The sequence below is a fragment of the Varanus komodoensis genome, unplaced genomic scaffold (genome assembly GCF_004798865.1).
Source record: "Varanus komodoensis strain SLA01 unplaced genomic scaffold, ASM479886v1 scaffold13_1, whole genome shotgun sequence".
NCBI lineage: Eukaryota > Metazoa > Chordata > Lepidosauria > Squamata > Varanidae > Varanus > Varanus komodoensis.
In genome coordinates this window covers 907,298-923,771 of record NW_025335408.1, presented here as the reverse complement: position 1 = coordinate 923,771, position 16,474 = coordinate 907,298, and the positions used below count along the sequence as shown (strand labels likewise).

General features: G+C 41.2%; 1 protein-coding gene across 1 annotated transcript in view; it reads right to left on the bottom strand.

Annotated features, from left to right (window-relative positions):
* Window positions 1–2,725: 2,725 nt before the first annotated feature.
* The window catches only part of WIF1 (WNT inhibitory factor 1), a 35,268-nt gene continuing 21,519 nt past the window's right edge, over window positions 2,726–16,474 (bottom strand). Inside the window, exons 4-10 of the mRNA XM_044423060.1 lie at window positions 12,796–12,936; window positions 11,444–11,539; window positions 10,039–10,134; window positions 8,281–8,376; window positions 6,770–6,865; window positions 6,493–6,588; window positions 2,726–3,515 (exon numbers count right to left, since the gene is read on the bottom strand). Of these exons, the coding sequence (XP_044278995.1) occupies window positions 3,391–3,515; window positions 6,493–6,588; window positions 6,770–6,865; window positions 8,281–8,376; window positions 10,039–10,134; window positions 11,444–11,539; window positions 12,796–12,936 (746 nt within the window). The 3' untranslated portion in view covers window positions 2,726–3,390. The remainder of the gene's footprint in view (window positions 3,516–6,492; window positions 6,589–6,769; window positions 6,866–8,280; window positions 8,377–10,038; window positions 10,135–11,443; window positions 11,540–12,795; window positions 12,937–16,474) is intronic.

Sequence of the window (16,474 nt, the reverse complement as noted above, 5' to 3'; positions counted from 1 at the left end):
TTATCCATTTGTGATCAGATAAAAGCACTGGGCTTGGAAATCATGATTTCATAGATAATATGAATTATCTGCATAGATGCACAACTCTAGTAGTTTCACCTGCTCTCTTCTTACAATAGTCTAAGCTAACTACCATTATTTGATGACTGTGCAAACAGCAACATTATCTCTGAAATTGCTCAGCTCACCTTAGTCCTCAGTGGGTTCAAATGATTCAGATTTCCCTTAATGAAACCTTTCGTGTTTCGAAGGAGGCCAGCTTTTCTGAGCCATCCAAATTCTGCCAGCTTGTAGACTGTTTTTTCACCTGTGGAGGGGATTTTCACTAATGCACATTATGTAATTCATGTGGATTTGTGTATGTGTGCATTAGTGGCAATGGTCACTTGATATCATGCAAATGAGTGCAAATACAACACATTTCTGTTTAAAAAATCTGGTTCCATCAATGAGCAGAGCATGGAATGAATGATGCCTGACAATCTGTGAAATGCTCAAGGAACAAATTTAATCAAATCCATAGATCCTTAGTCATGATCTTCATCATGGCTATGTGAGTTATATAAATAAATACAAAAACAAGTGCACCATCACAAGGTGCAGACATGATTTAAAATTAATATATGCAAGCTGTGTCTAAATTCACCTGAAGTATTAGGATGGACACAGGCATCATCAAGGAAATATTGAAAGGAATTATAGAAGCTGGAGGTCAGATTAGATGGCCCAGGAGGCCCCTTCTGATTTGCCCTGTTTCTATGTTTCTAAATCCAGGATGTTCAATCTTGATCCATGGAGGGTCAGTGCCCCAAGGCGTATGATACATAGTGCCGGGTTTGTATGAGGATTTTTTTTTTCTGTTGAGGGTCACCTACTCTCAGAGAAAATATGTTGAGGAGTGTCTGCTAGTGGTAGGAAGAGCAGAAACCACTGGGGGGGGGGGGTTACTTTACTCTCTTTGTCTGCCCCTCCTGCCCTATTCTTTCTTTCGCTATTCTTCTCCACCCAACAGATGCTGGAAAGGGAATCAATGGTTATTTGCTTGCCGAGGCCTTTCAAAGTTCAGCCTGGGATTGCAGGTTGTGCAGCTATGGTGTAGCACCTATGCATGAATTTTGCTAGAATGTCTAGAACACAAACGTGTCTCCAGAGTATGATGTAATCATGGAACTTTTGTGATTGTACAGGTTTTTATGTGTGTGTACAAGGACAAGTTACTATTGATAAGCAAAATCTCTCCAAAGGATGGTCTGTGAGCTTGTCTGATGATTTTATTCTAATTGAAAAGTATCTGAGTAAGGGTTAGATTCACTTTTGCATTAGGTGTTCATTTATAAAATGTGCTGGAGGAATTGGAAAACTTTTCACCTGGGAAAAAGATTCTCAAAGGCCCCTTTCTTCTAGTAAAAGAATTGGAGAATATAACTTCTTTAGCCTGCTTCTGAATGATATGTTTGTCTTTGTTATTTAAAAAGCCCGTATACCAACACCTTCCTGCATCTAAGACCTATCTGCATGCCAAGTAACCAAATCACTTCATACTGATTAAAAGGCAAAGACTATCTGGCTTACTGGAGCTGAAAGTAAACAACAATCAGCATAGCTCTTTAATGTGCATTACCATCATTTCCCAAGCTTTTTGCTAGTGAATATAGCATTTATATTTATTATTTCCATCAGCACTTTGCTGGCAACAGACATTATCTCCCCCCTCTCTCCCCCTTACAGTGATTTGTATGAGAGTACAAAGAAGTTGTCAGGGCTAAGTGCTGTGATGTCAAAGAGACCAGACAAACATGTGCCATTTAACCATTGCTGCAAATGTTGCAGTACTGGAGTATGTATTATCTCCAAACAAAATGCATGAGTGTACAATAGATGCAAACAAAGACATACGTACACTCAAGCTTTCATTTCTTGGAAATAATACCATTCAATTAATCATAGCAATCCTCTTAGATAAATATTTTATCTATTTCAGAATAGGAGCTGTATGAAAAATATAATATATACTAATTTTTCATTTCAATTGCTTTAGAATAAAGGGATTTGTACCATGTGATTGCATCCTTTTCCTGCCCAGCACCAGCTGAGAGCCCACACATCAGCAAGGACCTATTAACAAGAACCACCTGGACCTGCCACTCCTCTCCCCCACTGAAACCTGCTTCTCCATCTACCTTTCAGTGTAGCCCAAACAATGGAGGTAGTGAGGAGGAGGAGCAGTAGATACCAATGACTGGGTTCAGACAACACTTTGTTCACACAAAGGTTGAGTATGGCTTGCTGTTCAGAAACATAGGTTACTGTATTGTTGGAAACCATCTCTGTGAAGAAGGCATGGCTTGTAATAATCCATGATGAGAAACCATGGTTTGTAGGTTTTATAGGTTGTTCAACATAGCTTGTTATTTCAGGTGGGTTTAGACAACATACTCACCCACATTTCAAGAACAACAAACACCACCCTCAATTGATCCATACTTAATCCTCAAGCGTAGGATGAACTCAGTCAGTGCCTTTCTGGATATATGAAAAAGAGCAGGAGGAGGAGGAGGAGAAGCAAGAGCTGCTGTTGATAAAGGTGGTGAGAAGTTAGCTTTGCTAAGTTGGGGTGGGTAGGTTGAGACTAGGGGTATCTGGTCCAAGGGCTGTCCAACACACAGAGCCAGCATTGCAGAGATATCATGCCATGTCTCACCACTTCTCAAGACACAAACACTAGAGCAACTTCTTTAATTTCAAATGTAACAATCAGTATAAAAATGTATTATTACATACGAGCTGTTTTGTGTACAATATATTATGTCGCTATAAGCCAATTCAAGGACTGAGTTCAAACTTCATACTATCACATTGTTTACAATATATTATATAGTTTCAATACCATAATCACATTGGATTTAATACAGAGCATTTTGCAGAAATGGGAACTGGTTTTAAATTAGAAAAAAATGTTTTATTAGACAAAAGAAGTAAAACAGCATCAGGCCAAAATTAAGTGTGTAACTACTTGTGTAAGGTATCTAGAAACGATCCAGGGTTAAAATGGTGCATTCCAGGACAGAATTTCTCAAAATTCCCCCTTTTGGGTTGTCAATTTGTTTTGAGGAATTTATGAGCAGAAAAATTAACTCTCATAAAGCATTGAAATATAGTACAAAAAGAAACCGGTCAAAAGGACTGAAAACAAGAAGCCTATATAACAGTGCTAGAGAAGTAAAACTTAAAAGGAATAGTAAATATCAGCTCAGTGGTTTATAATGCAGCTAGTAAACTTCAGGCCAGTAATCTTAAAATGTAATGAACAGCATTTTAAACATTCAACACATGAAAGGTTAATGCAGGCTATGAACTTTGTGTAACATAAAACATTTCAGATGTTGCAGTTCACCAGATATAATTGGATTCAGGGGGTGCTTGCCTCTCCTCAGCCCATTTAGGTGAAGGCGTGTGTTGCTGCCTGTGTTTGGTGCCTGTTGGCCGCAGGGCGTTCAGAAGGTTGACTCCGTACCCTGCAAAATGATCCAGTCCAAAAGTAAAGAAACCACAAAAGAAGCAGCCCTGCTGTCTTTACTGTTCCTATTTCACATGGAAGAGTTTCTGAATTTGAGTAGCATGGTCCTTACATGTCACCCAAAAAGGGGATGAAAGAGGGCACAGATTTTCACAGAATCTGCATATGCTGATTTATACAAACAGAAAGGCAGAAAGAATGGCTTTGATTTCAATATAAAGCAGTATATTTTACCAGAGTGGGGAAGCGTGAGACCAGAGGGTCCTGTGTGCAGCTTAGTTTGCTTTTCAGCTGCTAAGAAATGCTGTTTAACCTGAACAGCCTTGGTCCCCTTTCTGATGGCTCTTCAGCTTTAAACAGGGCTTGGACTGTTTAAAGTCCAGCATTGTTGTCTATAGTGTAAAGTCTAACACTACAGCATTGTTGTCTGTAGTGTAACAGACATGGCCACCTGCATTTAGATGCAGTGATGTTCAATATATGCACACCAAGGTCTCAAACCAAGAAATGCAGTGCCACCATGTTATAAATACAAAACTGTGAAAAAGGCCAGTTGCTTTTGCAGACCTGCATTGCTTCATGTGTTCTGCATCAGCTTGCACCTGCCACTGAGGCAGCCAATTCACTTGATTATTTTGCATATGGTGACACCAACAGAGGTTGGCATTTTGGGTAATTTATGGAGAAGGAAATTAGTATTTGTGATGCTCTGACAGAAGTTGCAACTCTCACTATGTTCTGGTACTTTCATTTTTCAAAACCTCTCTGACTTTGTTGCATCATGATTTAGCATATATTAGATAATCTGAATGGCGGTTTGGTTTGCCACAGAGAAATTCCACTAGTATTGACTTCAACACAGTAACCAAAAAATCCCACTATCAACAAAATGCTCTTAATAGATGGTCTCAAGAAAGACATTTGAAACTGCAAGTTATTTCATGAGTATGCTTTTATTCCACCTTTCTTCCAAGGAATTCATGGTAGTAAATAGCCCCTCTACATTTTATTCTCACAACAATCCTTTGAGGTAGATCAGACTCAAAAAGCATGGCTGACCTGAGGATATGCAACAAGCTGAACAGGGGTTTCAGCCTCAGTCTCAACAGAGAATGTCCAAATTATTAACCAGTAGTTAGATATTACTTTGCCACATTGCAAAGGCTTCTGAGGACTGATAATAAGGCCATATACAAAAAATAACCCCATAACCTCATAAACTTAGGTTTCACATATTAGCACTTCCAATGCCCATGCTATGCACATCAAGTTTCTCTGCCCCAGCATAATGCCTGGACCAACTGGTTTTGCAGGGTTCCAGGGGGCAGGTTGTAATGGATTATGGTCCATGAAAAGTTATGCCACAATTAATTGCTTTTTTAAGTGCTACGAAGTTTTGTAGTTTCTTCAACAAAATGTTTCATTGTGCACTATGCTTTTGTTTTCCTTTTCCCCAAACAGTCAGCATCTGGTGGCAACTCAGCATGCTTGGGCTTTACTGGACTGTTTCTGAGGATGGAGAAAAGACACCCCCTGCCCATCCCTGGCAAGATTTGTTGTATTTCTGCAAATCTCTGAGTGTCCTGGAGCCTGCTGATTCCTCCCTCATGTGTGTGGATAGTGCCATTTAGGCTTAAATATCATGCACACTCAGAAAATGAACTCACTTAGTATACAGTGTAGGATGAATTGCAATAAGCCCCATACTGTTAAATAAATGTTAACAGCAGGTGACTGTTATCTGGGAAACATTTTGCACAAGAATGTGAAAGAGCCTTAGAACGTTGCCTTAGAAAGATATTCCGTATTACATATTGGGACCATATTACGAATGAGGAGGTATCACAAAGATGTGGTACCCAAAGACTCTCTGAGCTGATAATAGAAGGAAGAATGCATTTTGCTAGACATGTGTTCCACATGAATAAAGAACTGCTACGATTGCGATCAACTGGATACCACTAAGGGGTTGGAGGTGCAGAGGAAGACCAAAAAAGACCTGGCATCAAACATTCCAGAATGACCTAAGAAGTATCAACCTTGAATGGAAGGATAAGGAAACCATTGCTGTGGAACAAAAACTATGGAAGACACTTGTTTCCAATGTGCCCCACACAGGATGTAAAGAGAAGAGCAAGAGCCTAATGCTTGTTCCATGAGCTGAAGGCCTTCAAAGAAGGCCACTAAAAGAAGCACATATGGCAGGGCACAGGGGATGGTTGAGGTCAGGTCACAGTCTGTGGCATTGCACCAGCTCTGCACACTGAACTGGGGCACCTAATTTGTGCCATGGCGGTAGCAAAACTGGTGCCTGATGTGGCAGAGTGCCACTGGACAAAACCAGTGCTTGGAAACCAACTGGTTGGAAAGGGAGACTTGTGTAATGTGGTGAGGTGTGCCTGAACAACAGAGTTTGCTAATTGTCTTGGGCCTCTGCAACTGTGCACCTAATGCTCAGTGATGCAATAGGATTTTAATTGAGAAGATGCCACTGCATCTGCATCAGTTCAACTACACAAACTGTACACATTTCCAGTACCGATTTCCAAATACAAAACTGAGCATATGCACAGTACTAATATCCCAATCCGGTTCTTTTCAGTGGGAAAAATAAAAAGATAAACAATATGTAACTACAGTGCTTACTAAGATGAAATAAACTTGGTATTTGAATGCCACATGGAACCACTAGTAGTTGTATATACAGAAAATGAGATTCAAATCATGGCATAAAAGAAAAGGGAGGAAAATACATTTCTTCCCATGTTCAAAATTTCTTCCACTTGAACTAATTTGTTTTAAACAGCTTTTAGAGTGCTAATACACCAAATAACCCCTGGAGATGGTTGAAGTGCATGGTAGTGTGTTAGCATTCTAAAGAAATGCTTTGAACAGTTTTCTATGTCAGCTTAAGTCATCATGGTAATACTGGATATTTGTAGTGATAAAGAATCAGATTTACTGGTACCACTTACTTTTATTGCAGTATCTTCCATGCCAGCCTTCTTGACACTGACATGTATTGGGTTCAATACAGGCCCCATATAATCCACAGCCAGGTTCACAGACAGCTGCAATCAGATATCTCTTGTTAATATCAAAACCCAGTGTCTGGCTGTTGACAGATTATCTTCCACACACATACATAAAAGCATATGCATCAGTGCTGACACAATACCAGTGTGAATGTAACAATTGTGTGAGTCTGCAATTAAAACACTTAAGAAAAGAGCAGGTGGATTCAGTACTTACGCTTTGAACAAAGATCTCCTTGGTAGCCTTTTGGACACTTGCATTTATTTTTACCAGTACATTTGCCTCCATTTCTACATGGCTGATGGCATTTGCCTAGAAACAGAAAACATGATGTGGTGCCTTTAGTTGCTTAAGTTAAAGCCAGTCCAGCACCACTAAAGTGGAATGTGGATGAACTGAGCAGCAGTTATTGTACGGGGCCACAATATGGTCGAGAAACCCCAACTTCACTATTTGGCAGATCAGGCCATGGATGGGTGGAACATAGACTTTTCAGTCCTCCTGAGTTTTTGAATTGTGTGTGTGTACATTCATACATTTGATTTAATATTTGAATTGTGTTTGGGTGCAGTCCTATGCAGGTTTTTGTTAGGAAAGAGGCCCGCAACTGCTGGGAGTTGCTAGGTCTCTTTTCTGTCTAAACTTGTGCAGGACTGCATCTTTGTGCATTTTCTTTGCACTGCTGCTGGTCCTCAATTTGGTTTTATTCTGTTTTAAACATGCATTGTTATATGTTTCACCACTAAACTGTATTTTATGGTTTTAAGTTTGTCTTTGCCTTGGGACAATTTAAAAAAGTAACAGATGAATGAAATGAAATGAAATAAGGTAGATCAAGATAGATCTTGAAGCAATTTGCTCATGATTGGCAATGATTTCTAACTCCCACTTTATTGGGATGGGAGAATTTAGTCTTCTCTACCATCTACCACTTTTCTGTGCCAGATCAATTCCTTGTAAATTAGTTTTCTTCTAATTAAAAAGAAGAAAGACTGTTTTGGCTGTTTGCTTATCACAGTCTTTCCTAAATAGGTGCCCTAAAAAGGATGCAAACGAGTTCCATCATCCCTGTTAACATGAGCAATGACAGTGCTAGTTGAGGATGATAGGAATTGTGGTTCAACACATTGGAGGGCACCAGTCTGGGAATGTCTAACTTATAATGTATACTTATCCTCTACATTTAGCTACACCTACTAGCCTAATTACCTGGGACTTAAACTCAATCAGACTTATTTATTGGAATGCAGGTGTAGGGTTGTATTGTTGGAGTGCTCTTGTAGTTTTGCTCCTGGGATTGGCTTCTAACTAGTCATCTAGGATGGCTATTTTGCTGGAAGTAGGTGACTAAGAGCACAATCCTGTGCCAGAAGAAAATCCTACTACTCCCTGTATTCCCCAGTCAATAAGGCTGGCTGCAAATTGTAGGACCTTTTAGTGACTAAAATGCATAAGATTGTGCCCTAAATTACATTTTTCTAGCTAACTTGCTGAGTTGTGTAATTTGTGCATTGTGCATGTTTGCCCAAACAGGGCTCCTCAGGGCAATTGATTAAACACGCTTGTTTCCCAGCTGCCTTTTGACTTCATATGGTCAGCGAAACACAAAAGACAAAAATCAGTCCCCAGGGATAAGGATCATATTGCCGTGCAAACCAATTTTGATATTTTTGGAATCTCAAGTAGAATATGTCAAGAAGGAAAAACTATACAGAACTGGGACTTACTAATTTCACACTGATCCCCCTCAAGTCCTGCAGGGCAAATGCATTTTCCTGGATAAAAGCATGTTCCTCCATTAAAGCAGGTGACTGAGCAATTTGCTTAAGGAGAAAAAAAGAAAGCATTAAAACATGCAGATTTTAACAAGTAATAATGTAATGCTTTGGTAAGTCACAACAACATCACGGGTCTTTTCAAAAGCCAGTTAAACCAGAGAGGCCTCAGTACAGGATAGTATCCTGATCTAAAGTCCCTTTGGATGTCCAGAATGTACTCAGAGGTCCACTATTCCTTTCCTTGAAAACACCTATTGTTCTTTGCACTGAAATTAACTGAAAAACCCTTTATGTTTGTGTGGTCTGTGTGGCATGCAGCAGTGATACCAAGTACAGATAATTCTTGGGGATGAGCTCTCTGTTGGTGCTGGGAGGGATGACTCAGTGCAAATGGGAGATGTCCCTTGGGGCACATTTTACAGCTAATTTTTGCAAAGCTCCAACTAGGCTGCTCCATCCTGAGCTGGGATGCTTTCTGCTCAAAGCGAAAGTGTATACAAGAGCTCAGGACAATTCAGAGGCTGCAGGGATACAATCTAGTGCACATTCTGAGCCAGACTAGGCGTGCTAATGGTCAACTTGTCTTTCTTTTCATGTGTCTCCTATTTGCATAAAAAACAGGGAATGGGCTCAAACAATAAATAGAGTAGATGGAAGAGGTGCACTGATTCGTCCTGCCTTTGGACCTTAACCTCCACTCATACTATACTCCAGTTCCCTGCTGGATTCAGAGCCAGGAACAGGGAAAGGTCCCAGGAGCAACTGACTGCAGGGACACAATGCACAAGGCAAAGGTCAGAGTCCCTCTTTCTTGGTGAAGCAAGACCCCATCTGTACTTTATAGGTTAATGTGACAGGTGTGTGAATGAGGTCTGGGCTTGGTAATCTTAAGTTTAGCAATGGGTGGGGAGAGCCATGACTGCCCGGTATCTTACAGGCCTAACACAGGCAAGCGGAAGGAGGAGGCAGAGGAGTGAAGTAGAAAGACAAGGCGCTGGAGTCAAAGAGAAGGAGTGCAGAAAAGGAGGGAGCAAGCTGCAACAGGCAACGAAATGGAGAAACCCGCAACACTGCGATGGAGTTTTAACTAAGTAAATTAATAAATAAATGCTACCTGCACACTGTTAGCAGGGAAGGCCACCTTTTGTTTTTCAGCTATCAGCTGATCTATAACAGAGACTGTTCAGCACCGTGATAATATACCACCATTAACATGGTTTCAGAAATAGACATCCTATTAATCCAGTGGAAGGAAAGTCAGACTGCCTAAGGTAGTTTCAGTCAAGCACCAAATGCTTCAGCTGCCTGTGGGCTTACCAATGGGAGCAAAACCAGAGCCACTTCAGAGTAAAAATGCAAATGATTTGATAGCTGTGGATGAAAACTGAAGGAAAAGAGAAACTATTATTCATCAAATGTGGCTCAGGAAGGAGGGAATTTGCAGGTTGGTGCTGCTTACACAGTGATATGTCTTTCCAAAGGCCTGAAATTTCGCTTGTTTGACCAATTCACAGGGGATACTGGTTTTGTTTTGTTTTTTGATTTGCGGTTAAAGTCTGGGAGGCCTTGGCACAATCCCAGGCATGTTTAGATATGAAAAATGCTTAAGGCCAGCATATCCCAGACAGTCATGCCTAGAATTGCCCCTTTACCTATTGATTGAATTGTTGAAGTTCGCAAGTCTAATCCTCATTCTTTCCAGCATACCTTTATCGCAGTTGATGCCATAGAAATCAGGTGGACAGATGCAGAATCCTGGCATGACGCAGAGTCCCCCATTCATGCAGTGTGGCATGCACAGAGCTAATGCAAAAAGTGAACGTGAATCAACGTTACAGACAGTTGTTGGTACTAATGCACAGAGAAGCCTACCCAGGGCAAGGTGGTGGTGGGGATGCTAACTAAAGGATAAACCTGAAAGAACACCATTCTAGCTCACAATGGATATGACTGGACAGACTCTGCTGCAAACAAGAGGGTTGATTCGGTGGTAGGTTTTCTCCTGTCCCAGGGACATGAGCAAGCCCTTGAGTCTTGATTTTCACCCAAGCCTCTCTGGAAATGCCATTTTGAGCACCATGTTGTAGCAGAAGGAAACTATAGGCTGACCAGTCCTCAAGTCTAATAGACAGTATACATGGCCAGACTGATGCATTCACTTAATGCATGAGAGGGGAGCAGGGTGACACCCTCTTGGCCTGCTCCCAGCACGGATGTGTTCACTAGCCCATGCTGATGGCCACATGCAAGTGATCTTGAGCCATTCACATACAGCTAGTGGGCCATATCAGGCCTTGCCGGGCTTGCAAGGGGAACACACACTGGTTCTGGGGAGATGAATGGGGCATGTGATCCCTCCTTCCCTTCCATGCATGAAGGATTTTGTGTATTGACAAGTCACTGCAAACTGATATCTTATACAAACAGGTTTATGCCAACATGGAACTACAAGTGGTTCACAGTTCCTGCTCCCCCGAACATGCCCATCTTGTGCACTTGTAACATCTGTAATTGTGTACCAACAACCAGTCCTCCTGGGCACTGCTGAAAGTGCTGAGCTTCCTGAGATATACCAGTCTTCCCCAACCTGGTGCCCTGTGAGGGTGCTGTACTACATGTAATTCCCATCAACCCCAGCTACTGCTGAGATTGGCTTACCCCAAACCTCTGGAATCAACACAGCTATATCATTTGTTTTTACTCATGCAGGCTGTTGCTCTGCCCAGACACAGATGTGTTTTTATTATCAGAACTAGATATACCCTTCGGTAATAACATCTGAGTAAAATAATTGTGGTATTTAGTTTTACAGCTAGTGCTCATTAGTAACAACATTCTACTTAATGTTTTGCCAGATGGACTCTCATCTTGGTTGTTGGTCAGTTCTACGCTGCCTTTTAAACCTTTCAGTGGAGCCTTGCTAACCTTTTGTGTAAACAATCCATGTTTTCTCAGAAGCCACAGCTCATAAAATATTTTTCTTCTGTGTGTAATTTTTGGAAGCCTCCTAGCCGCATTTGAAAACCTCTATGAAACAAGGCAGCAACTGCTTCTTGGTTGTTCTTGCCAACATATAAAGTACATAAAATAATTGAAGAAATATTTTGGTTACCTTTTTCACAGTGAGGACCATAAAATCCATCTGGACATTCACATACATGCCTTTCATTGCAGACCCCTCCATTTCTGCATCCTCCAGGACATTCAGCTTCAAAGAGATAATAATATACACTTAAATAAATTGCATGTGTTGCCAGTAAGTTAGTTATTGTTTGAATAAGAGCATCAGCTTCTAGCAATGATATTGCAGTGAAAGATATCCTGGCAGCAAATACCAGTCAATGTCGAAAATATGGATATTTTGGAATTACATGTTGCTATGCAGAAAAAATGCATATGACAACTCTAGGGTTGATCAGAAGAGGCTTTGGACATTGTGCCAATGTTAACTACTATACTATTTTGTGAACTGTTCATAAAATGTAATCATGGTCTTGCAGCTGCTGTGTTATCCCCCTTCTATTTTGCCCTATGGGTTCACACTGAGGAAACCTATATGTTTTCAACAGTACCATGAAGAACCACTGGTGTGCTACCTGTTTTCAGGACCTTCTCTCATTTCTGGTGGGGGCAAGGCTCTGATGTGAACTGTGATGCTTCTGAATGCGTATGTCTGGGTAGCACAATTTTGCCCCCATTCCGTCATTTCAGTTCTGGTGTAGTAAAAACTCAGGCACCCCCCCCACCCCATTTTTAATGTTAACAGTGTATAGTTTGTGTGCTTCTCAGGTTGCCTCCTTTCGTAACAGTCTTGTGCAAGTTGTTTTCTCTGCTTTAAAAAAGGGTGTGCACACAGGTGAATTGACTGACCTGGCTACACGTCCACAGAGAGGGACACACCTGGGAAGAGGGAATTGGTTTTGGATGGGTAGGGAAGTGCTGGCAGTAGCACAAGCAAAGTACGCAGGCACAGGAGAGAGGAGGAACAAATTCTCAGGTGACAGCTACTGTGAAATTTTGCATTTAAAGAAAGCCTGGGACACACTGTACCAGCAACAAGGTTGCTATGCGATCAGCAGGAACTGGTAAAAGGAAAAAGGTGGGAAAAGGAAGGAGAGAAGGAACAAGAAAGAAAGAAGGGTTGCTTCTGCCTTCTTTCTGCCCTTCTTGGTGCAAACTTAATAAAACTCTGGATAAAGTAATAATGTGGTTCCTCTGCTTTTGGATCTCCTTCATTCAGTGGCAGATTTGCTCTGCCGTGGCTTTTGCCAACCTGGTATCTTCCAGTTGTGTTAGAATGCAGCCCCCTAATTTCCAGCCAACGTGGTTCAATGCACCTGGGGGATGCCACGGTGGGGAAAGATGCTTTGCCCACTTGCTTCAGTGCTGGCATATATGACCTGCTGCTGATATTGCCATGGCTTTATGATGGGAGAGTTCTCTCTTTAGGTCGCTTCTGGTTACCTTGTTGGCATGTTTTAAAGAAGATGGCATTCTGTGGTGTCTGCAGGATGATATTGCCTTCCGAATTCATGATAATGACAGTAACTTCAAATGCTGCCACTCCATCCTGTTTTCCAAGGCAAGGAAATCCAACTTGAACAACTAAAAAGAAAAGTGTGGAGGGGTTACACATGTCAGCAATAGCTGAATGAGGTGAAGGACAATCTTATTATCTGGAGATGAAAACAAGATACAGACTAATAACTTATTGATCATGAAATAAAACATGCATTTTTATTTCATTCCATTTCTATACTGCCAAATAGCTGAAGCTCTCTGGTTGGCTCACAAAAATTCATAAAAACATGGATCAAATGTACAGTAAAATAGCATATTCACAGCTAAATCAATTTCAGTGTAAACTAGACCTGTTAAAAACAGCTGTTGTGAATGCCCCACAGTGCCACTAAATACCTGGGAGAAGAGGACAGACTCAAGCTGGTGCTGAAGAGATAGGTGAGTTGGTGCTAGAACGGTTTCAGAGGAGAGATCATTCAATAAATGGGGCCACCACTGGGAAGGCCCTTTCCCTTGCTGCCACACTCCAAGCCTCCCTCAGAGGAAGGCTTTGGATGTTGATCGTAGGGTCCAGGTAGATTCAGTTAGTGGGGACACAACACAGCAGAAACATGCTACACTTGTTAGAGAGGTAATGTCTTATTAAAAGTGGACATCAAGGATTACATGCTCTTCTATAATGTAGTGCTGACCTAGCAATTCTACTGCACATGCTTTGTTGACATCCGTCAAGGGACTTAAGAACAAGAGAATGTGCTGCCTGGATCATATCTGATCTAGCCTAGCATCCTATTTCTAAAAGAGGTCAGCCAGGAAGCACAGCAGCAGAGCAAATGTTGCCAGCATTTGCTGTTTAGTACCGTGATACCTCTAAACACAGAGGTTTCAGAGATGATAGCCTGACGTGCATATTTTCTATTGCTTTGCCTGATACTGTGCCAAACTGCATAAATACAGCCATGCTGGATCAGAACAAAGGCCTGTCCAGTCCAGCATTCTTTTCTCATGTGATGAAAAAAATGACAATGGGAAATGCACAACAGGAACATTATTTGCTCACACTCCTGAGCAACTGGCACTGAGAGGCAATGGCCCCTAATACTGGAGGTAGTCTGCAGCCTTCATGATGAATTTCCATCCTCTCCCATAATAATAATATAGGATCTTTGGTGGTGGCTGCTGCTGCTGCTTCTTTCTCCTCCGACCCCCCACCCCACCCCACGCATTGGGAGATCCACGATCACTTCTGGGCTTTCTTTAACAAAGCAGCCACACAGAAGAAGGAAGGAACAATGGACCAGGCCTGCTGGGTGGAAGGCTTGGCCATTCTCTCTTGCTCTTTTTCCTGCCTAAATAGCAACTTGGAGTTGTTATTTGCTTTACACAACAAATAATTGGTTCAGCAGGGAGGATTTAGATGGGGAAAACAGCACAAGGATCAGAAAAAACACGAGGAAAATCAAGGAAAACTCTTCTAGATCAGGCCAGAATTAGTCCAGAATTCAGTTCGCAACAAAGCATATATGTTGATGTTAATAAAGTAACACCACACTCAAAAAGAGGAGAATGGAATTCTGGTAATCCATCTTTAAATTTTACCTTTGTTCATATTTGCCCTGCTTAAAAATAAAAGGACCAGGGAAGTCCCCAAGAAAAAGAAAACTTTCCAAGCTTTGACCAAAACTGCTCTAAACCACTGAGCTAATGATCTTGGCCTCCTGTCTTATGATATTTCTACTTTGCTTGCTGCAAGGGGCCCTGCTATTCAATTTTGTCAGACTGACGGATGATTTCTCTTTGCTGTGACGTTAAGGAGATGCCCAAGGCTGCACCACAGGATTCTCTCTGTATTCCTAGATTATTAAACAAGTCTATCATTGAATAAAACAGGTCATTTTTCAGTTACAGATTCTACAATGTAACCCTGGCCACATGATGTGCTTTTAAGGCACCTCACACACCAACTATGCTAAGGCTAAACAGCAGGAACTCTTGAGCTTAAGCAAAAAGAAAAGTGAGTTATAAATGGAACAACAGAATCCAGAGCTTGCTTTAAAGCAGGAGTGAGCAACTCTGGAAAGACCAGGAGGTCTTTTCTTCCTTGCTTCTATGGACCACGTTCTGCAGGTGCGCCTGAAACAATCCCTCTGGAGCACCAAGCAGGCAACATTTAGCTTATTTTGAAGCTAAATGCTAGGTCGAATTTATCTTCACAACCAGCTAAGCCTATCACATTTTTTAACATGCACACACACACTTTTTCGCTGGGACAGGGGAAGCTTATAGTGTGCATACCACATATTACACACCCCTGCTTTAAAGATAAAACTCAATTTGAGAGAAACAGTATAAAAGTGCATTAGTAAAGTATAACTGGGTTTTAATATTAGAATGAAAATATTTTAGCAAAAGATGGCTATGTTAAATCATAGCAATGCCAGTCCTTTCACTTACTCAATAACAGTCAAGAAATTTGGGCGGGGAGAGAGACTTTGAAAGACAGGTTTGATCAAAGGTCTTAAGTTCTGTATAGGCAACAAACAGATGCAGAGGGCTGCTTGTTTTGAAACATTTTTTAAAAACCACAGTAAGGCAGTAAATCTGGAGTATTTTAATAAGGAGAAAAGCCTGATGCCCTCCTGCCCCCCCTCCCCTTGCAGAGCTGCTCTGTGGTTGTCTCATCTGAACACTGCTTGAGATTAACAGTGACAAGTATCAGTTGCTTTTATGGCTCACTGTTGCTTTTAAAAACAGCATTGGTTGCTCAGTCACTCCCACCACATGTAGCGCATACTGAAATTTTCCTGCAAAATACTCTGCTAATAAAATTTCTTTAAAATCAATGAGGACTCCATCTCTTTTTGCAGCTAATCATCTCATGATCTTAGCAAATAACAGTTCATCATTAAAATCATACCAGCTAAAACAAAGACTGTCTTCATTACAGATGCTTTTCCCTACTAGATATGTATCAAATTTTTCATTGGCTTAAGTGGCCATGGGTAAAATGTCCAAATACAACAAACATTATTGCTTTTGTATTATTTTCATCTCTCCAGTCTTAAGAGCTGCTTCTGTTCCCATTCACAGCAAAAGAAAATGTTTGTCCCTTATTATTGCAGCAGGACCAAGTTTAGATTATGAAATGTGTCATTTTGATGGACACATATACATTTCCAACTCACTTACTGAATACTACTGCATGCCATATGTATCAACTTAGTGCAGGCTTACACATTATAACATATATATTTGTATGTCTGCACATGTTCACCAGATGGAAATACACTCTAGATCTCCATAACGGTCTTGGAACTTAGTCATCAGAATAATTACCGTGAGCCTACTTTCATTCAACTCCAGACCTCCCAAAATGGCAGTTAGCTGAGCTCCTTGAAGCAAGGAGCCCTTTCCTTCCACAAAACTGGAGAATGAGGTTAATGGGGACTGAGTACTGAGATTCAGCCTTCCAAACTGGCCATTCACTGAAACACTGCCAGAATGCCAACTTCCATGGCTATCCCTAGACATTTTGCTGCCTGAAGCAAAACGCAAGGTGGTGTCCCTCCATTCAGCGTACAGCAGCCAACTAGACAGGCAGCTGAATTTGTTGACAACACTG